Here is a 26987-nt window from a genome sequence, read left to right as displayed (position 1 = left end):
GCTGAGGATTCATTACATCACATTTTCCTTGCTATACTTGATCAGTTTCCCAATTAAAAGTAGTGATCTTTTCCATTAGATGATCAGAACAAACAGTGTGAATAGTACATAAAAACATCACCAGTAGATTTGGCAACTTGGCATGTTGTATGTTTGCAGGAAGCAGTGGGAACCCTGAGGGTGGGAGTCTTCCCACCTCAGCTCCCACGAGCCCAACGACTGGGGCCGGGGTTCCTCCCACTGGGAATGCAACTTCGCTAGCACGGAACCCTTTGCGAGGATCAAAGTGTAATCTCTCAGCCTGTCACCCTAATAGGATCCTGCTTTTGTATGCTTTGGTTTGCTTGTTGCTTTGGTATGCTGATCTTGGTTGTTGGTGGGACTGTGCTTGCTTCTTCTTAATTTGCTCAATAAACCACATAATTTAGTAATTATAGCAACAGCTTTCAGTTTTACTCTCTGGTTTCTTTTTCATAGCACTCTCATCTATAAAATTTTGGTTTATGTACGCCTTCACCAAGCTACTCTTGTTGGTATGTGCAAATCTATGTTTTTGTAATGCTTAAGTTCAGCCTTATTTTTCGTTATGCAGACCCTGTAAGAAATGAGTTTCTCTAAGCATTTTGTATTGTAGAACATCATAATCCTGATTTAGGTCATTATAATGTGTTAGTAAGGAAACTATGCTTTTAGGTGACAATAAGCAAATAACTTCATTTAGTAAACAAGAGACTATGTAGTTGACTCTTGAAAGTTGATCACCCACTGGTAGTATGTTAGTTTACAAAAAGAGGAAAATTTTGGTTATCAAGTGTAGCCCCATTATTTGAAATGTTGTTTACCCTTCATCTATTACAGTAAAGTATTGTGTGGGTGGAATTATTTATGTAATACTTGTGGGAGTGCAAGTATAGACATTGAGCCATTAAAATACAGCAGCAGAGTAGTGCATTATCTTGAGACCTAATTTATACAATTAACAAATTAAATTCTAGTTGGTATACATTGGGAAGTCCACCAAGGTAGTCAAATGTATTAAGTAATCAACTTTTAGAAGAGAGAATGGTTAAAATCTGTTTTCTTAATTAGCAGTTAGTGTTTTAGCATGCCAGCCAGGATTTTAAAGGCTTTAAAGTGTTTTCTGCTGTGAATAAGTGATAGGAATTTTTTGGGTGATAGGAATTTTTTATGCACGCACGAAATATACTCAGATGTTTGCCAATATGTCTAACTCATATAACTAGCATTTATAACAGCTGGAAAAATTTGAAAAAAAGTATGTCATCAGTTATAGTAGTCTGGTGGATTAGGTGGGGAGTGAGCAGACTGAATTTAGGTGCTCTAAGCTTTACTGTGTACAGTATTCATCATTGGTGTATGGAGCTTAAAAGGTTTACAGTTAGACATTATGGCAAAGGTTAATTGGAGGTTATGTTGCTTAAGGCTCTGACAACTATTGTTGCTTTAAACCTTGGAAACAAATGATTTATGTATACTGTGTGATGAGCATTTGCTCCTGTGTCATTGCGACAGGACATGTGTAAAAAATGTGGAAATAATTGTTTGTGACATTTAAAATGCAGAACACAAGCACTTATTCAATTTTTCATTTGTTTAGTTCAGTGAAGCATCCTTTTTGAAACTATAGCTTCTCCAACTGAAGTGCAGTTACTTTGGCTGGTAAGAAGTTACTAATATGCTCTGACATATTTTAAAAACAAAACAGAGAATATTTTGTATTAAGGAAGACAACATGTGCAGGATGCTGGTGAGTATTTAGAAGCATATATAGACATATACTTTTTCCATCTCACTGCAGTGGAGAAGTTTGTCAGATAATTGGAAAAAAAGTGATTTATTAGGAGACATTCACAAGGTTGTGGTTCAGTACAAAATATAGGGTGGGAAAAATAAAACTGGCCTAGAAAAATTTTGTGCAACTTAATGTAGGTGACTGAACTACTTAAATTATCCACATCCGGGAGGGGAGGGGACATTATCATGGAAGTTGGGTTTTGGGTGCTATCTTAAGATGCACAAAATATTTTGTGGGTCAGTTTTGTTTTGCCTGTCCTGTATATAAAGCATCAGAGGTTCATTTCCTTTTGTTTGATAACTCTTGTGTTCTGTTGAAATTAATAGCTACATGTCTAAGACATACCTCACTGAAAAAGAATTGATTATATCTGAATTTAGGTGAGGGATGGGAGGTAAGATTTTCATTTGGTTGCTTGACATGAATGCAGTTTGTTTATGACAATTGTTCTGTTAGTTCTGGGTATGGAGAATGTTACTTATTCAGCCATTCAATTAGAAAAGTGTAAAGGTAATAGGAAAAAAATAGATATCGGAGGAAATTTAAAGTTTTCAGTTTTTTGTTTTTGTTTGCTGTAGTAAATTTAAAATAGTGCACTCTTCACTTTCGGTGTTGAACTATGTTTATTTCATTTAAATATTTGGCTGTTAGTGTGATGCAGTGGAAGTATCGTTATATGTTTGAGCTTGCTACATTTAGTTTGTAATTGACATATATTAAAACTTCCTTTTTAACATTATTAAGCTTTTGTATCTTTGTCAACAATATTCTTTCACACGATTGCTGCATGCAGTAACACATTTGAAATTTAAGATAAGTATTTATATTTAAACTTTAGTGGTGACAGAAATAATGTCAATTTCTTTCTCTTTTGTTGTAATAAGATTATCATTTTTAAGTGGTATTTTCTAGTGCTCTTAGCTTTTTAAATGAATCAATTGAGCAAAGGGTTTTCTTTCCTCTTTTTACCATTGCACACTTTACCACTGTCTCTTCAATAAGTGTACTATGAGAATATGTGTGTCAGCTAATCCATCATTCCAAAACCCCTGGCATCTGTTCTTACCTAAATGTTGGCGGGATGTGTTGCAATTTTCTTTTATCATTAGAGCTTATCATATTAGTTTATAACATAGTATAATTTGCCTGTGATTAATTGAATTGCTGTCATTTGAAACTGTAATTATTTTTGTATATTTTTTATCTTTCTTAATTTTGTTTACAATAATCTAAGGATTTATTGTATTTCTTTCTTTTTTCTTGCTGACCAAATGCGTGGAAAAATGTGCAGGCGACTCTCCAACTCGATCACCCTATTCTAGTCTCTCATCCTGGACCACAGGTTTCTGTTCTTGTTCACTCCCTGTATGCACTTGCTTAGCCACATTCAGCTAAGAAATTAAGTATCAGACTTCTGCATAATGCTTTTGTAAAATCAAAGAATATTATGCTGAAGTAATGAGCTTTCCACGCAAATGGTGATTGTATCACTCAGTCGTAGCAGAACTTTACACAAATGCTGCCTGTTTTGCTATAGTAGAATGTGTTAACTGTTTTTTTTTTTTTTTTTTTTTTTGTGTCAGCATTTATTATTTGTATGAACTTCTGAAAATCTAGTCTTTGCATTCATATTAAACACTGCAAAGTAATTAGTTTTGTGAGCTTTCTAGACATTTTATGTGCATTCACTGCACTACTGGTGTATAACCTTACTTAGACTCAAAGAAATAGGAAATTTTTTACTTGCTTGGTTCTAAAATTACTCACGTCCTTCTGTACTATTGTTTCCTGATGGTAGCTCTTGTCTTTAGAGGAAGAATAGGCTGTCAAAAACCTGTAGGATTTTCGTAGCCAGACAAGTATTAAAGGGAAATAAAGTAAGATTTACTGGCTGTTGGCCAAATGTGACGTTGAACTATAATTATAGTTATGCTATATCAACTTATTCCTGCATTTTTGCTGTGGCCTACATATTTCTTATTATTCTCGCATAGAGCAAAGTAGTATGAACTGTTCACCAGAAAATTTGCCTAGCACAATAGCAAAATCTAATTCAGTTTGTCATAAGAAAGCCTATTTCTTTTAGGGTGAACCAGAACTCCACCAACAAAATTTTGCAGTGATAGTATGGGCCAAAAGTGGGGGGGGGGGAGGAGGGGGGGGGGGGGGAGATAGTAAACATGGGCTCTAATAATTCCTTAAGAACTGTCAGCATTTATCCAGTACAAGAGAGGTTTTTCACAGTAGCAAAGATGAGCATGTGCTCATAGCTCTTAAGTTATGCATTTTTGAGGCCTTGTTTACTGTACTTTTTTCTGATTTTTGGTTCATACTACCACCTCTTGAAAGTTTGTAGATGGATTTTTTGTTCACTCTGTATAAATGGCTGACATTTGCTACTTATGCATTGGTGTATCTGTTTAAAGAAATGTCTATTTAAAATTTTCCGTGGTTTTCATTTCAAATAGTGAGTGCTAAACTAATTTGATCTATCATGAGTAAAAACTCGAGGTCATTTGCACTTCACCACGCTTACAAAGGTTTCTACATCATTTAAAATGTCACATTATCGACATTGATTGTGTAATGAGGTTTGAAGTAGAATTAGCCACTGCTTGGCTGGAAACAGTTAAATCAATGTCACGTGTATTCAATGTCCATTTTGCAATGTGACACTGTCACAAGTACTTTTGTGGACGTTTTTTTTGTAGCAGCTTTACTTTTAGTTATATGTATATGTGGTTTTCTTTGTGCTCCACATTGCCTGGTTACAATATTCTAATTTGTTTTGTTAGTATATTTTGGGTACTCATTTGTTTTCTTAAATATTTTCATTTATTGTACACCACTTCATTTAAGGTGAAATTGCAGTCTTGTCAGACTTTTGTTTCCCCGTCTAGCATGCATACATGCACTTCATTCCATATCCTGTGTATATTGTCATCAATCACTACATAAAAAACTGCAAATTCACTTGACTTAAAATTGTACTGCATTCTTTTCTGAAAATTGGCACCATGGCTAGTGTTGCCGTAGGTACAATAAAAAAAGTGGTTTGTTTAGAGCTGCTGCATTGTTTTGACATTTGTGCTGCCAGCATCATACCACTGATTCAACTGGTGTCATTCTAGATGGCAAAGTGAAATGGAATATTTTTAACCAGAAAGTATACATCTTAGTGAAAGGGCAAATTCATTAATTTGTTGGCAGCATGTACTAGTTTTTGTTTTGATTTAAACCAAATATTAATTGCCATTTATGTGATGACTGAAAAGTAGGTAATGGCCACATAAGGCTGAAAAACAGTTACATACTCAGATATCTGTATATTGGTTATTGTTCATGGAACATACATGTACCAAAGGATTGGGGTAATACTGCGTGAAGTTTTCAAATGGGGCCAACACCATTTGACACAACAGCCAGTAAATATGTCGTCCAAAGGTTCTTTTCCATTATCACTGATATACAGCTCACATAATTACTGCAGTGTTCTGAATTAGTTGTAATTTTTTAGTAGTTATGTAGTTGCCTCTTCAGGAGTGCACAAAGTGAACATTTTTTGATAGCCTGTCTAAATATTAGCATTTAGTAGCTTCCCAGTTAGCAATTATAATAAGAAATGCACAGTAGAGTTTCGTTAATTGATGTAAAATATTACAGAATCGTGTGTGATTTGCAGGGTTTTTAAGAAGCAGGCGTGAGAAGCGTAAGGAAAAGAAAGCGAAAAAGAAGAAAGATGGCATGGATAACACTAGTAGTAAAGAAGAAAAGTCAGATGTGTGAGTAACTATTAATCATTCAGGTAGGAAATTCACGTAGTAGAGTGTCATATCACCTTAAAAACACATGATACATGGGACAACCCTTGATTCCGTTTTCCTAAATTATTAAAATAATATATGCTTTGTGGCTACATTAAAGAAACTTGTTTCCATTCCATTTAAAGGTAGTTTATACTAAGTCAGAAGTCTCAAAATTTTATTTTTAAAAATGGACTGATACTATCTCTAGAGACTAAAGTCTTTGTTGTTCAACTCTTCAGAAAGAATGGGAGTCTTGATGCTTCCAGGGAAGACAAGGATGACAATAGGAAGTCAGAGACACCAACTCCCGAAGTGGATGAGGAGGGCTACTGTATCAAACCTAAACCGGATCCTTGGGAAAATGATAAAGGGAGCTTTTATTCGAGCTCAGACACTGATTCAGGTGAGTTATTTAGAGCAATAATATATTTCCCTGAAATTCTCCACATATGAGCTATGGTACCGAAATGTTAGATGTGTAATTAATTATGTATGGCAGAATTAATTAAAGGTTTAGATATGTGGACTGATTATTCATCACCATGTGTCTTAAGAGTGCATAATAACACTTCATTACAGTGCTGTCTAAACCTATTCATGCCACTTCTTGTTTTGTTATGTCTATGCACTATGTTTGTTATGTATATACCTTCTATGGCTTTTCAGGCCTAAATTAATACATATTTGACACAGAACCGCTTGCTTTATTGCTTTACTCTTGCCTTAAGGATCTTTCATTATGTGTGTGTTCTAAGTTAATGTTAGACATCTAAGTTTAACAGGACTGCAGCTTTGACTGGCACTGCAATTGTTTTGAATGTCACTGATTTTTAGTACCTATGAGTACTTGTCGAAATTCTTGAAGACAATATAGTCGCTCCTTTGTTTTTTAACATAGGAACTTGTGGTAAACAATATCTTTAAAGACGAATGTAGGACATTTTTCAACATTTTGGAGCATAAGTTTAATGGAAACAAAACTGCCACTAACATAGAAATTAAGTACTTTCAAAATTTCAAAGCTACGTCTTTGTTGGGAGGAAAGACAGGAATGAATACTCAGGACAAAGTATTAAAATATTGTAGAAGCTGTAACAGAAAGAAAATCCCCACTCACTTCAAGAGTTTAGAGAGACATATAATTTAGGTAGGAATTGAATTTAAACCAAGAAAAGCAATAAATTAGAAAATTTTGAGACTTTAATGAATCATCGCTGAAAATGAAAAAGTTGACAGTTTGAAGCTGCTGTAATGATAAGAAAAGCAGGTGCAAACAATATAGAAATAAAGAGCAATGGAATGAGAAAGAAAAAGATAGTTCTGCAAAATAGGAAAATAGACATATGCAAAGACACTAAAGTGGGCAGAGTTGGGGAGACAGACAACAAGAGAGCCTTATTTATATGCCAGAAATGAGATTTCTTAAGTCTTCGAAAAAATTGTTGTTGAAACCAATGGAACTACATGGAAGATAAACAATTATTTCCTAGCGTTACAAAAATGGTTTAGGCCAGGTACCCCTCAAGAATTGAAAGCAATTGTTGAAGACCTCAGGGCCCTGTTCAGGATACTTGATGGCAGTGGACATATGATGCCTCATTTTGTGACATGAAGGACTGGCATACCTAGGCCTCATTGAAAACAAGTCCTTTTATTTAAAAAAAAATGAGTATGTGTTGCATGGTGGAGCAGCTTAGAGGCAAGTACAAGTCAAATTTTAGTCTCACTAGTGAGGTTTTAGAAATGAATTACAAAGGGGGGAGACTTTTGCAGCAATAGTTTTGTTATGGAAAGAGAGTGAACTAACACGTGTCTCTTGTGGTCTCTTGGAGGCATGATCTTCAAAGTTTTAGCAGTCCCAGCAAACCTATGCTCAGTAACAAGTCTGAACACATAAAAAGGAAGAGCTCCTAACACCTCTCAGAGGGACGATAGCATGGTCAATTCATCTCAAGGTTATTAATGGTTGCCTGCCTAAAGATTGTGTGATATTAGATAAACAGCACAGCAGCTGTACATTATCCTGGTTAATCGTAAATCTTTACAACAACTCTTACCTACATCTACGTGTAGAAAAAGCAAGTGACCTTGCTTGTGTGGCGGAGGGTACGTCATGTACTACTGTGTCGCCCCCCCCCCCCCCCCTCCCCACCCCCACGCCCTTTCCTGTTCCAGTTGCGAATGGTTAACATGAAGAAAGTTTGCTGGTAAGCCTCTGTGTGGACTTGAATTGTCCCACCTGAGATCCACAGCTCGGCTACCAAAAGTTTCAAAATTAATAATTTAACCATTACCGGTACATGAGTTGTACCATATAAACAAATACCATAGAGAAGTATTGTCAAACCATTTGAGGATATCAAATTTTAACAGGCATGTGCTTATAACCTCAGTAAAGATATTTATGAACAACAGTAATAAATATTCAATATTAGTCATAACATATTAGAATTACTGAGTCGTTCAATTGAAAGTTATGATCTAATGTTAGTGAAAATTAAGACCATGATTAAGTTTGTTGTATTTGACTAATAGTTAGGGACCTGGAAAATTTTCATCCGTGATAAATGCTAATATAAATGTGAATTCTGCTTCAAAACTCAAAATTATGTAATAAACGCTCTTTCATAGTGACATTTATCCACATTATTATAAAATAAATTGTTCGAAATAATTTATTTTCTGCATATAAATATTGAAAAGGTAACCAACTTTCAGTTACTGGTATTGCATGTCATCTAACAAAACCCAGTTTCAAAAGATAATGTGTGTAAGAATGTGTGCGCGAAATAAAAAGTGCATGAACACAACAATGTATCAGTGTGCTTGATGTTCTGGTGTCATGCAAATTGTGGGCAGTTAAATTGTGTGTATAAGGAAAACACTGCATAATGCATTGTCAGACTCAGCCTTAAGACCTGCATCTTAGAACAAAGAAACACGTATGTTTGTCTTGTAGCTAAAGTACAAAAGTTGGTGTAATGCAGAGATTGGCAGTTTTAGATGGTTAGTGTAGTGCTTCACGCACTGTGTGTAAACATGCGCATGCCGCACTGAGGTGCTCAGTCTTGGCTTGGCAGCCGTTGAGAATGGAGCTCCCATTGGATGTTGATGCCAAGTGTGAATTGCGCACACTTAGTCAGTTTTTGAACAAAAAGGGCACTGCGCCGATTGAAATCCATTGCCAATTGACAGAAGTCTATGGTGAGTCATGCATGGATGTCAAAAATGTTCATAATTGGTGTAGAGAGTTTGCACCTGGTAGGACCGAAATTCATGACGAACAAAGGAGCGGGAGACCGCCAGTTTCTGAGGAGACCGTGTTGAAGGTTGAACAAAGCATGCTTGAAGATAGGCAGATCATCCTGGATGATTTCTGCTTGTTGGTTCCTTAGATTTCTCGGTTTCCCGAACCACCGCTCACAGAATTTTAATGGAAACATTGAAACCGGAATGTGTGCGCAAGATGGTTTTCACGTGGGCTGACTGAGGACCACATGCGGCAACAAGTTGATGCTTCCCGCCCATTTCTTCACCACCTTGCAGCCAAACAGGGCAACTTTATGGCCGCAATTGTCACGGGTGACAAAACTTTGGCATACCACTTTGAACCTGAGACCAAGCAACAATCACGCCAGTGGCAGCATCATTCTTCGCCAAAGCCAGGGAAATTCCAACAAACATAGTCTGCCGGAAATGTCAAGACAATAGTTTTTTTGGGTCGGAAATGGGTATTGTTGGTTGACTTCATGCCCACTGGGACTACAATTAATGCTGACAGGAACTGTGAGACTGAAAAAGCTCAAACGAGCAATTCAGAACCAGAGAAGAGGAATGTTGAGCAAGGATGTACACATTCTCCATGACAACACTCGCTCACACATCACTCGGCAAATCATTGCTCTCCTGCATCAGTTTCAGTGGAACATAATCACCCACCCATGCTGTAGTCCTGACTTGGCTCCCAGTGACTATCACCTGTTCCCTAAGGTAAAAGAACATTTGACCGGAAAGCGATTCAGCTCTGACGACGAGATGAAAGAGGTTCATAACTTTCTGAACAGCATGGCGGCGAGCTGGTATGACATGGGCATAGAAAAATGCATCGGCAGAAATGGAGTTTATGTTGAAAAATAGCTAAATGTTAAACCATTGTAGAAATAAACAGGTGTATGTACTTACGAAAAAAATTGGAGACCTTACTTTTGGGATTACCGTCATGTCACCACTCTCTCTTAACAGGATGAATCATCACCAAGATGTCCTGATGAAAACATTGATCATGTTTCTCACAGACTGAAGCTGGGTCTTGGGGGGGGGGGGGGGGGGGGGTAGGAATCAATATAAGAGTTGAAGAGATGAACTTTGAAGTACATGTTGCAACCTGGTTGTTTTTATTTTCCAATAAACGTGTACATGACATCCACAGAGTCAGAAGATTTTTGATCTGCAAGGAATATGATTAATCTGACTTGAATGCCATCTATTGATGTCTTTCAGTACCTAATTTTAAGTCTGGGAAGTATCTGTCAGCAATCACCTTCCTTATTTGTGGCCTTGTCATAACATCTCCTTCCACTTTTTCATTGAGTTACTCTTGAAACTTCTTTCACAGATATTAAAAGGTATTCAAGTCTTCGTCCAGAGCCATTACGAAATTTATGAGTTCCAGCATCAAATGAAGATGGAGCAAGATATCTTTGTCATGATTAATCAGTGGTACATTTTGGCTGCACTCTATCTCTGATCAACCGTATATTCATTGCGTAGTGGTGGTTTTTATCTTTACTGTTCTACTTGCATATAAAAAAAGTTGTACTTGAGTACCTTGTTTGTATTCCCAAGAGTGAATTCTTTCAAACGACCACAGCTACACCGGTTGCATTCATAGTGAGTGTTTTTTCAAGAAGTAGTGACATGCTGTTGTATGTCTCTTCATGTCTGGTAGAATATCCAGCAAAAAGTATGCATATGTTTCTTCAGATAGTAATATTGTCTGAAGATTAGTCTTATGTGAATGAATTAACAGTCACGAATCTTTAATGTTGTGTTCCACACGGAGGCTTTAGTCTCAATGTTTGATGTGCATGCTCTAGCAAATAATGCCACCCATTGCAGAGAACTTCAGGAATTTCTTGTGTCTATGCCAAAAGTGTGAGGTGGCTTTACACAGTACAAACAAAGGATTTTGTAAGCCTTCAACAAAATAGTTCTGCCTCTTTACTACCAGATCCAATAAGATGTCACATAGCTCAGCATAATTTATTATTTCTTTAGCATGTTGGTGGCCAGTCTGAATTGTTAAAGAGATGAAAATGCACTATCTTCTTGCATTTCCGAGTCAACAGTGTATGTTTCAATGGTTTTTGATATTGAACAAGTGACAGGATCATTAGAGATTGGTTTAGGAACTGAAGGAACATCTGGATACATCAGATGCATGAGTTTTATAAGAGAACTTGGTTATGTTTTTGGTTATGTTTGTCGTTCAGAAATAAGTCTGTGGTGTGGTTTTTGGACTCTCATCATATCAAGAAAGTCTTTAGGCCAGACTGTTGTTCTTCTTTGCCTTTTGTTTACAACAGCCACAAGTAGCCGTAGTGGACATGGTGACCCCAGTTCATTGTGATTAAACTTGAAAATATTTCGATGTTTGCATAAATTCTGTGCAAAGAACAGGGTCCAAGGGAATCTTATGATGCTGTATGAAAGATAACAAAAAACAATAAAAGTATTTCCAGCAAATAGTGTTCCATGAAAAATAGAATTTTATCAGTTTCTTAAAAAACTTTACATGAAGCTTAACAGTTTTCTGATTTTAAAGCAGCTTAAAAACTGCTTTGTAAGATGTAGATATGAGAACAGATTTCCTAGTTTGTCCATTAGTGTTATTATATAATAGCCATTCCTAACAGTGCAAGAAACACCTTTGAACAGGTGCTGCACTGCCATCTTGTCTTGGTTGATGAATTCAGACACCACACTTCCGGTGTGGGTTCAGAAGATGGGAAACCATAACCGATAACCTGATTGTGGGACACAGATATGCAGAACACTATGGGAAGATTTTGAATATGAGAATAATACTGCCCATGAGGAAGGTTTGTAAAGGTCACTGTATTTGGTATCACAGTCAGTGGCCTAAAGCCCATGATGAGCGGACTTATACAATATTAACTAAGCCTCGTGGTTTGTTGGATGTGAAAATTTTTATTTAATTATCAAATATTGGTATTCCATTTGAGAGAGAGTGACTACCCACTGAAACGGCATTCACAAATGAGAAACAACACTTGGAATTTGTGCAAAAGGACCTTGCAGCAGTTGGTGTAGAACAAATGTCAGTCTGTATACAACCTTAAACCCAAGTTCTGTCCTGGGTGCTACTGGCTCTAATAGGATATACAAGAGTGTGTACACCAGATAATATTTTAAAATATTTCATGCAGTGTCTTAAATCAGCTCCACAGTTATGCATCAACACTCATGAATCTAACCAGGGAGACTACCTTTGCTGTTCTGCGCTTTCTACTCATCACGCATTAGAATTAAGTTTACAAAAGATATTCATACTCTGTGATGGATCATTGAAAAGATAAGTGGGTGGGATTGATGAATAACAAACTGCCTTCTTCCATATCATCATTACACTTTTAATAATAAGAAAACTTTAGGTTGACTGATTTGGAAAATCAGCAAGAAGGGGTATACACGTGTCACATGAATGTAACTGGGTTCATGTTTTCATTGCAACCTTTGAATATTACAGTTAAATTTTAGTTTGACTTAATCCAGGTGATAAATCTGGAGGAAATAATAAGAAGTCAGTACCAAAACACATTTATTCTCATGGCAATAAAGGAGAAACATGAAATATTGCATACAAGTTGTCAACATAAAATTTGAAGGTGTCCTTGTCATATGAAAAACCAAGGTTTTTTACCTTTTACGGAGTTTGCTGGGACATGTACATTCCACTAACTACAAACCATGTAGAAACCAACAAATTTGATGAGGATTGCTGTAATGTTTCAAAGCAATGTTTTCCATGTGTAAGGAAACATAATTACTAACTTCAAACTTTCTTGGAACAAGGAAGAAGGTGATATTATTTGATTTTCACAAAACATGTGCACCTTGCCAGCCATAAACAAATGGCACCTTACTTGATGTCTCACTGTGTTGTGTGTGTCTACCCCATCGTTTGTAGTATTCTTCTTGAAGTTTTGAAAGCATCTCACCAGGTGGTAGCACCAGACGGGTAAGGGACGTAGATACCCAAACGCTCTACTGTGTATCACTTTAGTGGGACATACGTGTTGCATCAACCACTAAGGCGATGACACGTCTTCATATGGGACGTGTATAGATTCCTTTCCGAGTGAGATGATCCACTGATGTAAAGTACTTGGGGTGTATAGCTTTTTGGTATGCTTTGTAGTATTTTAGTGTATATTCGGACAACAGGGTGGAGACTAGTTTGTCAGGTGATGTACTATCTGTTTTTCAGAGCTAAAGAAAAATGGGGTAAAAGTTTTAATGTTTCGTGAAATGCATTATCTGATTTCCAAATTACTAAGAGATTTTAATGCATCAAGGTAGGTAGCTTGTCAAACGTCTTGTAAGTAATCACCCTGTCTCACTTTCTGAGGCATTTGTTTTAGCCTTCACTCTATTTAAACTATCAACTACTTTAGCAGTTTGTGGTACAGAGAGGGCTGGTGAATATGAGTGAAAATGAGGTAGAGTGAATGGAATTTTTGCTGGGTGTGTATCTTAAGTAGACAAGTTTTATCCCTCCTGCAGGATTGGGGGTAAGAATAGGCCCGCAGTATTCGTGCCTGTCGTAAGATGCGACCAAAAGGAGTCTTAAAACGTTTCAGCCTTATGTGATGGTCCCCTGTTGGGTTTGACCTCCATATCTCAAAATTTTTCCGAAGAGCGAGCCAATTGGGGAAGGGCACCTTACTTGGTGCATTGTGTCCATCTTGCGTTGAAAACTTTCACCAGCTTATTCGTTGTTGCATTGCAGTCCTGCCTGCTCTCCATCTCTTGGGCATGGATATGTTCTTGTGTGCACTTTCCGCCATGCAATGTGCAGTGCCACTTTCTGCACTGACAGCGACCATGGACTACATGTCACCTAAAATCCAGCACGGTAGCCAGTCTGTTGTGGTGGGGCCGCCATGTACCCTGTTGCTTGTAGCCCCCTGACAACACAGGGATCGCACGGCTGATGTCTGCACCGTTTACTCCCCATGTATGCCAAAGAGTAGATGCCCATCTCCCTGGGGCATAATTACTCCCGGCAATGGCCATCCTGCCAGGTGGCCCTTGCTGTGGCTGGGTGGCACCCATGGGGAGGGCCCTTGGTCGGAGTAGGTGGCATCAGGATGGATGACACGCAGTGAAGCGTGGCACATTATCTCTTGCTGATGGCCAGCCACCAGCAGTCTCTAAGCATTCGAGGGCTCATTTTAAAGCTAATGTTTATGACCCCAAATTGTTCCCCTCCCTGGCCACACCATGGGAGGAACGAAAGGCAATGAATGAAAGTGAAAGTGAAACGTATTCGCCCAGGTATCTCGTCTGTACCAGAGCTGATGGGGAATCCTTTGTATCTGTGAAGCCTAAGTTTTTTGTAGCGCATTTACAGGACAAGTTTGGGGAGATGGAGGGCTTGTCCAAAATGCACTCTGGGTCAGTTTTGATAAAAAGGCATCCTCTGTCCAGTCACACAGGTTACTTGCCTGTGACAAGTTGGGGGATGTTAAAAACATATCTTTTTAATACCGAAAAATAAGACCTTGTAGAAGGAGAACACCATTTGTAGAGATATGTTAATATTTCTGAATCTGATTAATCAGCACTGAATCTATTATTATGCACATGAAAAACCTTTTTAAAATGTTAAATTGTATCATATAAAAAACTGACATGTCAGCAATTGCTTAACTTGAGAAACCCTACCACATGCATGTGAATCTTGATTTCGATAGATTCGCAGTCAGAGTTGTATGGAAGCTAGTCAGCTGCTGTTATCTGGTATTAAAGTTAAGATTGAACATTACAGTTCTGTTGAAAGTGGTTTCCCCTGGCATGTCATCTGTGAACTATTGCAGTCACTGACAACAGCTCTAATGTTAACATTGAATTCATACCTAGGTGCAATATGATATTTACATTTATATAAAATAACAACAGGTTTTCTTTTTCTTTCACCTTTCGTTCTCCCTCAGTAGGAGAAGGCTGGTCTATTACAAGACATGTAAGAAATGACCTTTATCATATCAACGGTAGGGTTAAGTTTTTCCTTTTTTACCTCTTGCCATTTTGTTGATGGCGCTGATAGCAAAGGAAAAAAAGGGGGGGAATGTGTGGATTATGCTCCTAATTGGGAGTTTACTTCAAGAGAATTTGACCTGAGCAACAGCTCTCGTATTCATCATACAGACAGGGGAAACCTTCAAAAACTCTGGCTAGGAATGCTGGCTTTGCCAACTTACATATGATCATCACTGTCTCCATGAGTGCAACAGATATTTGTTGTGTGTTCTCTGACACTGCCTCAGCCACAAGCTCAGTAACTTCACTCACACTGTTGTCATGGATGGGTTTTCCTATAACGCAGCATGGAGGAAAGGCCGTTCCTTGTTAACATCTTCCATCATCCTTACTCTACCTAAGAAGACATTGCAGCTTTGCCAACTTGCCCACCACAGTAAGTACATGCTGGATTGTCATTCTTCATCTTTGTCAAAGTGGGACTGTTACAGTATGCCTGGAAACAATTCCACCATGACATGGATGCCAAAGAACTTATACCATAGACATTGTCGGTGTCCTTTCTCCACCCATTGTTCTCTGCCGTATCTGTGGCCAGGGTTAGTAGTAGTCGTCTCTTCTCACAAGTCTGGTTATCATCACACCTCCAAACCCAGTATGTAACAAACCTTTCTGTACTGTTTCTTCATTGTACATCACACAGCAACAGTAACCCTTGGAATAGTGCTCTTGTTGTTCACATCTCCATCCACTTCTGCTGTGTCTTCACAGGCACTGACACAATATATTTGTCAATGAGGGTCTTGTAGTTGTGGAAGTTGTGTGCTTGTAGCTCTATCAGTGTTGTCATCGAGAGACTTTACACTGAGTTTACTGTTGAGCTCTCTGTCCTTGCAGTGGGTTGTACATAGTTGTTACTCACACTTTCATGTCACAGTTGTTCTTTGCTGTAACCCATGGACCTTTAGTCAGGTGCAACCCATGGTTCACAAAGTTATAACAAGCTATTGTTTTTGTTGAAGTCATAAAGTAAGTTCTTCCCTGCAGAACTACCCGATTCATCGCCAGAGTTTCATCCAGAATTAAGTAAGCCAAGTATCATTCATGGTTTCAGTTTTTCACTTTTTGAGCAGAACTGCTGTGGGTCACTTCACTTCATTTGACTTTTCTACACCTGCTGTGCCTATTCTCATGTATTCCGGACATTTATGATCAAGATTTTGCTTTTGCTGTTAAAACAGCAAGCACAGCGGTCTTGTTGATAGTATGTGTTCATCACCTGTGCTGACCCAGGTGAAACCCCAGAGTGAAAGTAGTAATTGGTAGCATAAAAGCCCATGACTGTCTGTGAACCAAATCCTAAACCACTTAGTATGTAGTGTGACAGTTAACCATATAACTAATGAGGTAATACCATTTGTAGTAAACCATGGCAAACATGAAAGGGAGGGTACTGTTATTTAAACAAATAGTTATGTAAGGATATTTGTAGTAGTTCACACTTGTGCTAAAATCATTTACAACTCAGAGGTAACAAGTAAGAGTTTATGAAACAACACATTGCTTTAAGCAAGAGGCCAACTATGAATGAGGTTATTACAATGTACAAATTTCTAATGTCATAATCTTAACCCATAGTTAAGATAGGCACTTGTGAAACTTATTACCAAAATTTCTTGGCGAAAAATGGGAGATGTCACCAGTATTTGAGTAGATGCATATCAGCTACAGAAAATGGATAATTTTGATAGCTCTGAAATTATTGTAAGTATTTAAGAAGGGAACTCATTCTGTATAATTCAGAAATACTGCTATTGAAAGATAAATAGCTAATAAGAATAAGGTGGTGTAAAATCCAGAAGAATACCTGACAAAGTAGTACATAATTGGGCAAACAATGAGTAGTGAAAGAGGAGGAACTTGATAACAAACAGTAAACCTAAAATAGGGAAATGACAGATAAGGATTATGTGACAAAGTGAGACATGAAATGACGACGGAAGAGAGGAAAGACTGGCGAGAACATAGAAAACTTAATAAAGGTAATATAATGAGGACCAAGTTTCTGAAGCACATACACTGTGAAGGAGAACCAAATGACTCACTAATGAAGCAAGGTCTGTGATGCTGCATTACAGACTACATTTTGCAGCAGCTTGTTTTTTGGTTTTTCATTACCATTCATTTTGTTAAGAGGTAATACAGAATCCTGAATACAACTTGTGAGTGGACATTCAATTACTGGTTATGCGTGTCTTCCCACTGAATTTGGTAGTGTGTCATGAATGTATGGATTTTATTGTTAGAGCTTGTGTAACATATATCAACTTAACTGAATGTATTCTGTAGCTTTCCATAATGAAAGTATCACCACAAAGTCTTGAGGTTTAGTGAATGATTTTTAGAGTAGTTTATTTTGTCCAATGTTGGAGATGTTCTATCTTCACCTCATTTGTATACTTTTATTTTATGAGCCAGTGATTCATGGATCAGAAGATAGGAACATGCACTCTAAAATACATAAAGTAACCTGTGTGCTTAATGTTATGATGAGGTTGTCTATCAATATATTGTTTGCATTTTCTGAGCTATTATCATGTGTTGGGTTTCATGCAACCTCTTCTTTGTACCCCCAGCCAGTCTCATTTAACTACCCTTCTGCCTCTGTAATTTTAATTTATCAAAGTTTCTTTAAAAAATTAATAGTGTGTATACCTTATTGAGAAATACTGTTATCATTGTTTTTAGACGATGAAAGAGAACACAAAATTCATGTGGAAATCAAACCATTAAGCAACGGGTCTGCTCCAATGAGTGCCAGTGTTGATGAGCTCCGTGCAACGGTGGAAAACTTGTCACTTTCACCAGTTGCTACAGTTACAGTGAGTGCTTCATTGCCACAAAATTAACTTTTTTGAATGTGCATTTTAATTTTGTTTGTTTCTTTGTAATTAAGAGTTTAGGGTTAATTCATGTCCAAATCCTTTATTTTCATACCTTTTTTTTTTTAAGGCGAGAAGAGATTCAGCTGCTGACCCAGACTCTCACATCAAACGCTCCCAGTCTGTCTCTCAACAGCTAGGAGGGTAAGGAACCAATGATACTTAATTTTGGTCATTAGATAATATAATTTTGAAATCAATACAAGATTGAGCTGATGATGTTAAGGTTGATCAAGATAGCTTTCAGTTTAAGACTTGTGTTATGCCACATCAGTTCCTTCTAGGTATTTAGCTGACAGGAAGTAGGTTTTGAAGTAAATTTCATACATTTTGGTTTATCAAATGAGTTTATGGGAAAAGAAATAATTGTAAGTAATTTGTTTGATCATGGAATACCTTGTTTGGAATCAACAGTGGTGGGGTTATTGACCATTCATTGTTTTAAAGATATGGTTGATAAAATATTCCTGAAATCATTGAGTTATTTACACTGTATTACTGTGTTTTGCAGTTTTTTGGTTCCTTGTTTGTATCAGATCTCATCGATAAAGTCTTTCTTTGCAGTTACTCTTTCATTGGTAGTGATGAAATTATTCCATGTTAAAGCAAGTTTTAGCTTACAGAATTGCATGACCAGTTGTGGGCATGATAATTTCGTTAAACTAGAAGTGCTTATTAAGTCAAGGGGTAGAAGCCAATAAGTTTTTTAAATTGTTAAGGTCTGCACAAATTTTGTACTCGTTTTGACAGTGTGAAGAGTTTTTCAAAGTGACTCAGTTTTTCAGGGGATGATGTTATTTTTCTAAATTGAAGAAAGTTATATGATTGCATGTCTAAAACATCTGTGTATACTTTTTCTTTCTCATTCAGTCCATTAAAGAGCACAAATACTAGAAACATTGATTCATCTTACAAACATTAAACATTATTATTGTATTACATAAGTTTTTTTCTAAGTTTCCCGCTAGTGTAACAGATCTTTTTTGGAAATCTGCTCTGTGAGCAATTTTTTGTCGTAATCTAGCTCATACTTCTTAATTTTACTAGTCATCCTAAATATTTCCCTGCAAGAGAATTTTTTCTGATAGTATTAGGTTACTGTTGTAATACACAAGTATAATGTCATCATTCAAAATTGCAGAGGATTTTAATTTTTTTAAAAAAAATAAATTACACATCAAGGAATAGGTTTAGATTTTCCCATTTAAACTTTGCAGACAGTTTCATCATGGGAGGTAGGTTCATATCTAGGTAGTTAATACGGAGTTTGCACAGTCTTGCTGTGATAGGCTGCTACCGTGCCACATCACACGGCTGTGAAGAGGGCTCATAATGGCAACTGGTGTGTAATGGTGCCTCATTTCCCATTTATAATAAGCATTTGGATCATGCAACAAGTAATGACTGATGAATAAATATTTTCTGGATGACAGATATTGAGGAGTCAATTATTTTACATTGCAAGACGAGCTGATCACATCAGGTTGCCTCCAATGAAGGCCCTTTAGATGAAACTGTTTCGTGGTGCTTAGTCCAGTAGGTATTTGAGGTCACGCACAGGCAGTATCCGTGACCTGATCACTCCTATCAGACATCATGTAGTGCATGATGTCAGATGTGCCAAATGGTTCATGCAGTTTCAAATGCTGCACTGTCTTCTAACTGGGCATGTGTAGCACTACCTCTGCACATCTCATTTGTTTACCTGGATCATTACCAGAGACTTACTAAATGATATTAGTTACTTGTAATGATGGGGAACCGTCTTTTACAGTTTTCTCATGAAGTGGTTCATTGGACTGTACGATTGGAATGATCGTCAGTGATGAATCCAAGTATTTTTTTGCCATTGATGATGATCATATTTCCTGCGGACATTTAGTGGTGCCTGACTCTAAAATTTGCTGTGGGAAGACGTGTTCCCCAAACACTGTTGTGCTGAGCTGGGTAACCTTTGTGTGTGCAACATTGTTGCCAGTTACAGTAATAATGGGATTATGAAAGTGCAGTGCCCTGTGTGAGATATCCTGAACCACACATGTAGCCTCTCGTCAAAATGTTTCCAGACAGCATTTTGCAACAGGACAGTGTGCAACTGCAGGAAGCAAGGATATGACTGGAATGATTGTGAAACATTTCCACATAAGTATGGGCTACTAAATTTCTCAACCTCTCACCAACACAGCCTATACAAGACCTTGTGGAAAACCACCTGCAGTTGCTGCATCCTGTATGGGATTGAGAGGCGGACCTGCAGCATTTATTGGACATGCCACTAACTACCATACAACATTTTTATACTTCCATGTCTACTGAAAACACACATTTTACCCAAAAGAGGTAGCCTAATGAGTTACTACAGCTTCATTCAGTCCTCAAACCTCCAAATTATGGTTATTTAGCCACAGTAGACTTCGAGCTCTTCCCTGAAACTAAGACTTGCCCTAAAGTAGGAGCATTTTAATGATGGCGAATTGCATCAGTGCAATATGACATTCATTATTAACAACATTCTGCTGAAAGCATTTGTCAAGGTACTCCAGAGTGCTTACAGTTGGTGGTATGATAATATGGCTCTGAGCACTATGGGACTTAACATCTTAGGTCATCAGTCCCCTAGAACTTAGAGCTACTTAAACCTAACTAACCTAAGGACATCACATACATCCATGCCCGAGGCAGGATTCGAACCTGTGACTGTAGCAGTCGCGCGACTCCGGACTGAGCACCTAGAACCGCAAGACCACCGCAGCTGGCGGTATGATAATATATTATGTAAAAAAAAAAAAAATCTGTTTATTACAAGGTAGTACCATTGGTGTGTGGGTTACTGTTGTGATCTGCACTCCCGGGAAATCAAGGTCAAAAGCTGACCATTCCACTAACTCCATGCACAATGAGGATTTCTTCAGCTTTGGTAAAATGTATCAGATTTGTGGCAAACAATTTTGTTCTTCTAAGGACATAAAAGTGCACCCATCTGTGAAAGATTCATCTTTGTACAAATTTCAAAGTGTCTTACGTACATGCCTGGAAGGAGACACACTGTTGACATTCCACAGCTATATAGTCCAGTCAAATACTAGATATACCTTGCAAAAGGTGGGGTAGAAGAGTTTATTTTTTCAACTCGTTCATATGGTTAGAAAGATTAGAAAACTGTGTTTTGCCAACAAAATTTCGCTTGGGAAAACTTTCTGCAGTCAAAAAACTACGAAAATTTCGGACCTTTTTCAGTTTTTTCAAAATATCTCAGTTTCATTTGCTCCTATCGCTTTAACGTCTATTTTCTATTTTAAAGAGCACAAAATTCTCTACAAATTTGGTTCTTGCCATTTTTTTCTACTCCCAATATCTAAGGCGCTACAGTGCCTCAAAAAATACTAATTTTTCAATTTTTGAGCATAGTGGCAAGATCCCTTATTTTTGAACACTATTTATTCAGTTTCTGTTTGTGTTGTATAAATACATTATACATCATGTTATAAGTTGGAATTTACCACCTCACGTTCAGGTATTCAATTTCTCTGTGTGCAACATGAGGATTGCTAGGCACCCAACTATTGTGATTCTTACATCACTACCTCAAGTTCACTATGGGCCACCTCAGCCCTGGTATTTGTAAAACTATAAATATAAAAATAGATCATTAAGACTTGTAACATTGCACTTAAGCGCACTTGAGACAGATATGAGCATCACTTCCAACATTTCGATGGGCTGGGTTCCTCAGTGTCACCAGAAATACCCTGAGCTATGGATGCAGGGTCTGTACATAGAGTTGATCCCAGATTGACCTCTTCATTAAACAGTGAGTCAGCCTCAGCAAGTTCGTTGGTTTTGTCAGCGTTTTCCTCAACATCGTCCATACCATCTTCTTCACTGTCTTCATATAAAAGTTTTGGCACTTTTTCACAGTTGACCCCAATACATTTCTTGCAAATTGAAGAACAATGCAAACCCACTTCTCTGCATCACAATCACCAAATTACTACAAATTGCTCATAGTTTATGCAAAGGACAATGGTAGGTTCTGAAAATTCACAAAAATACACATTTATTTGCATTGATATACAATGAAATTCAGGGGTGATATATTCTCTGGCAGAATTGTGAACTAAAAATGCTGATTCGTTTAAAAATAAGTTATGTAACAAAAACACTTATACTGGTAACTTATGAAAATATAGTATTGTAAGCATCTAGAAATTCTCAGATAACCAATTTCTCATGTAATTGTACAATGAAATTAGAGAACAATTGTTTTGAACAGGGATAGGCTTATTGCTCTCAAAAATTTCAAAGCACAATTCAGTTTAAGCCTATAATTGATGACAACGGTATGAGTTTATCGTGGCATTTGCAAATGTTCAAAAGCTAACAATATGTCACAATACAAATAGGTATTGATACAATCGGTGAAAGATTACGAAAAAGCAATGCAAACAGTAAAATGTGCAAATCTAGAACTTAAATCGACACACGAATCTTGTACATGCAGTTTCAAACAAAGGAAAATTTCTGAAGTAATTTTTTATATGTAAATAATGTGCGCATCACACGGATTTTTCATCCAGTATGTTTCTATTTCACACTGGAGTGCTAACAAAGAACACTGCAGCGTGAGTTTATCTCAGTCAGAATTGTTAAAATATGGAGCACTAACAAAGCAGGACTTCTGCCTGTTGCAGCTAACTATGCAGGTACTTGTATCGGTATTGGCTGATGCATTTGCTACAAGATGTGAAAACATTGTGGCAGCTTTCTTTGTTTCTACTTTTGAGATGAGCAAACACAGTGTCCGTTCACTTCTGTCGCATTGAACCAACAAAATTCTCATAAAAAAGTAAAAAAAATAAAAAAGTGTAAAAGTTGAGTGTGTAATAAAACAGCAGTTAATTTCTGCGTGTGTTTGGGGAAACATCCAGGGGCTTTCAGAGGTACACACAACACCATTTTTTTCTCCTGATTCCATTATCTGGCTACATAACTCTTAGTATTCAAATATGACGACTTACAGGAGGATAAGATGATGAATAGAAGGTCTAAAACCCGAGTCCTCTCGTTGCAAAAAGTAGTTAACAAACCTATTGCACATAGCAGAAATAGTCAGGTGTTACGAATGTTAGTCACGTGTGTTGAAGTCTCAGGTGTGACTGTGGGGTGGATACAAAAAACTGAAAAATAGATTGTGTGGGCATTTTGACCCCTTCCTCTTTTTCTTTCCTGCATATGGAGTACACTCATGGATTCCCATGATTGGTTTTATTCTGCTTTACATGTCTGAACCAGTGTTGTGAGGAAGCAAATCTGTGAACACTAATTTATATAATTGAATCATTTTATATAATTATGTGCAAATCTTCTCAGGAAACCAAGTAGTGATCTTTTGGGATTGAATCTCTTCCAAAGTCCGACTGCATCTAGTGCCTCAACCCCAACAGGGAATCATCCATATGCACCACTACACAGCCCAACGCAGCCAACAGTTAGCAGTCCAGCTCCGTCAACATCATCATCACGCTATGCAGGTTTGTAATGTAATCTGAAATAATGTCATTTAATTTGTTATAAGTAAAGTTTTTCATACTTTTTTATCCAGCCAGTCAGTCACCCACCCACTTGGTAATGAGTGAGTCTGGCAATGATTCAATACTTCCCAAACAAATAAGTCACACGCTGAAAGAAAAATATTAAATTTAACAATAATGTGCAGGGACTCTCAGTTTCAAGAGTAAAAGAAATCAAATTTGAATCCTATCTTTAATACTGAATGACTCCTTGCTCTTTTTATTTTCCATTTGTGTTTTTACCAGTTAAATAAATAGTGCGGTCAAAGGTGAACATGTCGTTTACAAAAATCACACACACTGCAACTGCTACACAAATAAAATATTTTGGTATGTTAAATCCTAATTTTTTTCCTCTCATTGGGTGCTGCTACATTTCCTCTTAATATTTTATGAATATTTGTTAAGTAGATTACTGTTTTTATAAAATACCCAGATATGAGAATGATGAACTTAGTTCAGGTTCTTGATCATTGTCCAAATTCTTAACATCCGAGATTTGTGGCTGCCTTGCTGTCTTGGTTGCCTTAATCTTCTCATACAATTTTGCTGCAACACATCCAATACTTTTCCAGTTTTTGTCACCTTCCTGATACTTTCATGGTTGATATTTCCCATGCTTCCTCAGGGGTTTGTCAATGCCTTGTCTGTTCAATTGTTTGTATTCAGTGCAGAACTTGTTTTCTTTCTTCAATGGCCAGATTTTGTGTCATTTTACTGCTGCTCCCAGAATGTATGTTCAGAATTTTTTTTTTTGCTGTTGTCTCATTTGTTGTAAAATGGTTTTAAATGTTCTTCTACTTATTCCATTTTATTGCTATTCTTTCATCATTATTGTCTGTTACTGGTTGGTAGTTAGCTGTCACAGTTGACCCACTTAAAGTATAAGTAGTGTAACTCCACTTTCCCTTATTTTGTAGATAAGGTCAGGATCTTGTTCAGGAAGTGGCATTCTGTCAACAGAGCAAATTACGTTATTTGTAACTTGCATAGCAGCTTAATATGCAGCAGCACAAATTTCTACTGTATTCAGAGACATCTGTCTGCTGACTGCTGAAGTGGTGTAGTTGCAAGCTACACCACTGTGCCTGCTGTTGTTCTTAGTTGCTGCAGGTAGTTGTGGATGTCTGACTGTTCCTGTAATAGGATTTTACTTGTGCAGTTGTTTCAATTTTGTTCTGAGTTATTCACCATGAGTTAAAGTAATAAAGACAGCATTGAGGGGCTGATTAATTGGGACAATAAAATATCCAGTGATGAATATTTTCCATGACATTGAGGTAGCCCAGTGCTTGTCAGTGTTTTGACATCAAATTTAATAGTTCTTGTGTTTGGATGGACTTTACCAATATAAAGTGCAATATCTGAGACATAACAGCTGTAGAGAAACTTGACTTTGCATTATTATGTGGCCTGATAAACGGAAAATACCACAACGGCAACTAACTTTTTTGTGTAGCCATTAATGGAAGAAATGAAACAATGCATAAGAAATACTTTTGGAAACATTCAAAATCTCTAATGGAAGAATTCATACAAAAAGGTAAAACTTACGGAACCTCCATGTGAAGACAACTGAGGCTGGGAAAATCCTGGTAACAAAACTCCTGGAAAATACCCATGACATTAGTGAAACTAGTTTAAAGTCAAAAAAATAACATTGAAATTGTGCACTAAAAATTCATGACTAGTGGCTATTCCTTCCTATCTCCCCAATGATGGTGATTTTGCCTCAGTAGAAAATTACAGCAAGGTGCAACAGATATTTTGGCCTAATGATTGGTAAAATATTATTATAAAGACAGTAGGAAAAAATTCCTTTCAAACCACTGGAATGACAGTGACTTCTTGTCTGTGGAAAACTTGGTGTAGTCAGTCATCAAAAGGAAGGACTGGCACTGAAAATCACCCAGTGTCATGGCTAAATATGCAGTGGATTTGGTACTAAAAGATTGATCCATTCACATTCTTTTCCAAGGAAACTTGTTCAACAGACATGGAATTTCACAAGTTGGACCTCAAGTTGAGATCTAAAAAACGATGCACTGTTTTTCTAATATACCATAAAATGAGGTGAATCTGATCATAAACGGCAGTTTTTTTTAAGCGCGCCCATTTACTGTAGTAAGCACTCTGTCTTCAGCCCACGAGTGGCCCACCGGGACCATCCGACCGCCGTGTCATCCTCAGTGGAGGATGCGGATAGGAGGGGCGTGGGGTCAGCACACCGCTCTCTCGGTTGATATGATGGTAGTCTTGACCGAAGCCGCTACTATTCGGTCGAGTATCTCCTCAATTGGCATCACAAGGCTGAGTGCACCCCGAAAAATGGAAACGGCGCATGGTGGCCTGGATGGTCACCCATCCAAGTGCCAACCATGCCTGACAGTGCTTAACTTCTGTGATCTCACGGGAACTGGTGTATCCACTGTGGCAAGGCTGTTGCCCATTTACTGTAGTGATATCTGAATAAAAATTCAGTATGTTATTTCACAACCTTGATAATGATATATTCGTGTATTACATTACTTTTAATTTATAATATCAGTTATTAGTTTAAGTTAATTGTTCATTGGTTTCACCTCCTCAGTTGGGGCGAATCCAATCATCATTGTATTTTGTATGCAGGAATGGAAGAAGACTTCCAGCGGAGTGAATCCGATCACTATTTTGATTTTTAAATAACATATTGCTGTATTTGCAACAAAATTTTACAATTTCTAGACGAAACACATTTTTACAGGCACATTAAACTTAAGATTTTTGCTATAAAAACACTTGCATTCATGAAATTTGACAAACAAATATTAATTTTTAGTTATTGTATGTTGCAAACAATGTGAAAAGTACTTAATCACTGTCATGATCATCTATGCCTTCAAAAATAAATTTACCCTGCCTTCTATGTTCTGCAAAACTTTTTTTAATAATGTGGGCTCTTTCTACCTCAGTTGCATCATCAATTTCTGGAAAGACGAAATAAACATTACCATCAAGAACTTTGTTTCTCAGAAATGTCATTTTTTAGGTGTCATTAGAGATGCTTTAAATTTTACGAATAAAATATCTGAACCTTTTTTTTCGTAGGAAATTTTACTATGGTGAAATCATTTTCTTTAAATTCATGCCAATCTTTATCCTTTTCCTTGTCCATTTCTTCATTTTCATTTGACTCGTGCTCCTCTGGATCACTGTTAGATGTTCTGGATATAGACTCCCTACTTGCAGCCCCTTGACTATCATTTTCATTTAAGTCACTGGCAGTAAATTCCTTTTCCTGGAGTTAATGCTAAACACTTTGCTTGGTGCAGGTTTCCTTTTGTTTCATTAGAGCGAACCTGTTTCAGTTGCATTTTGAAGACTGTTGCCCAAGAAACGTTTGATGAGCTGGTGCCATGTGCATTATTATCGGTTGCTTCTGGAATCTGTGAAATGACTTTATTGGGACAGAAAGGAAAGATTCCTGTTTTTCTTAACCCAGATATTACATTTGATATGGATGTGGTAGCTATATTTTCAAAGGTTTTTTCAACAACCTAGAAAATTTGGATTTTGGCACCACTCCTCT

General features: G+C 37.2%; 1 protein-coding gene across 9 annotated transcripts in view; it reads left to right on the top strand.

Annotated features, from left to right (window-relative positions):
- Positions 1 to 26987, top strand: part of LOC126297664 (F-BAR domain only protein 2) — a 296630-nt gene that overhangs the window by 129387 nt on the left and 140256 nt on the right. For 2 of the 9 annotated variants that reach the window (XM_049988755.1, XM_049988752.1), the window contains exons 8-12: positions 5499 to 5598; positions 5862 to 6025; positions 17656 to 17789; positions 17920 to 17993; positions 23262 to 23380. In XM_049988755.1, the coding sequence (XP_049844712.1) occupies positions 5499 to 5598; positions 5862 to 6025; positions 17656 to 17789; positions 17920 to 17993; positions 23262 to 23380 (591 nt within the window). Of the gene's footprint in view, positions 1 to 159; positions 289 to 5498; positions 5599 to 5861; positions 6026 to 17655; positions 17790 to 17919; positions 17994 to 23219; positions 23381 to 26987 lie in introns of all 9 variants that reach the window. The other 7 variants (XM_049988753.1, XM_049988751.1, XM_049988748.1 and 4 more) reach the window with 6 other exon arrangements.

The sequence above is a fragment of the Schistocerca gregaria genome, chromosome X, assembly GCF_023897955.1.
Source record: "Schistocerca gregaria isolate iqSchGreg1 chromosome X, iqSchGreg1.2, whole genome shotgun sequence".
In the NCBI taxonomy this organism is placed as follows: Eukaryota; Metazoa; Arthropoda; class Insecta; order Orthoptera; family Acrididae; genus Schistocerca; species Schistocerca gregaria.
Note: the sequence above shows the minus strand (reverse complement) of the source record. Positions and strands in the feature narration are given on the sequence as shown.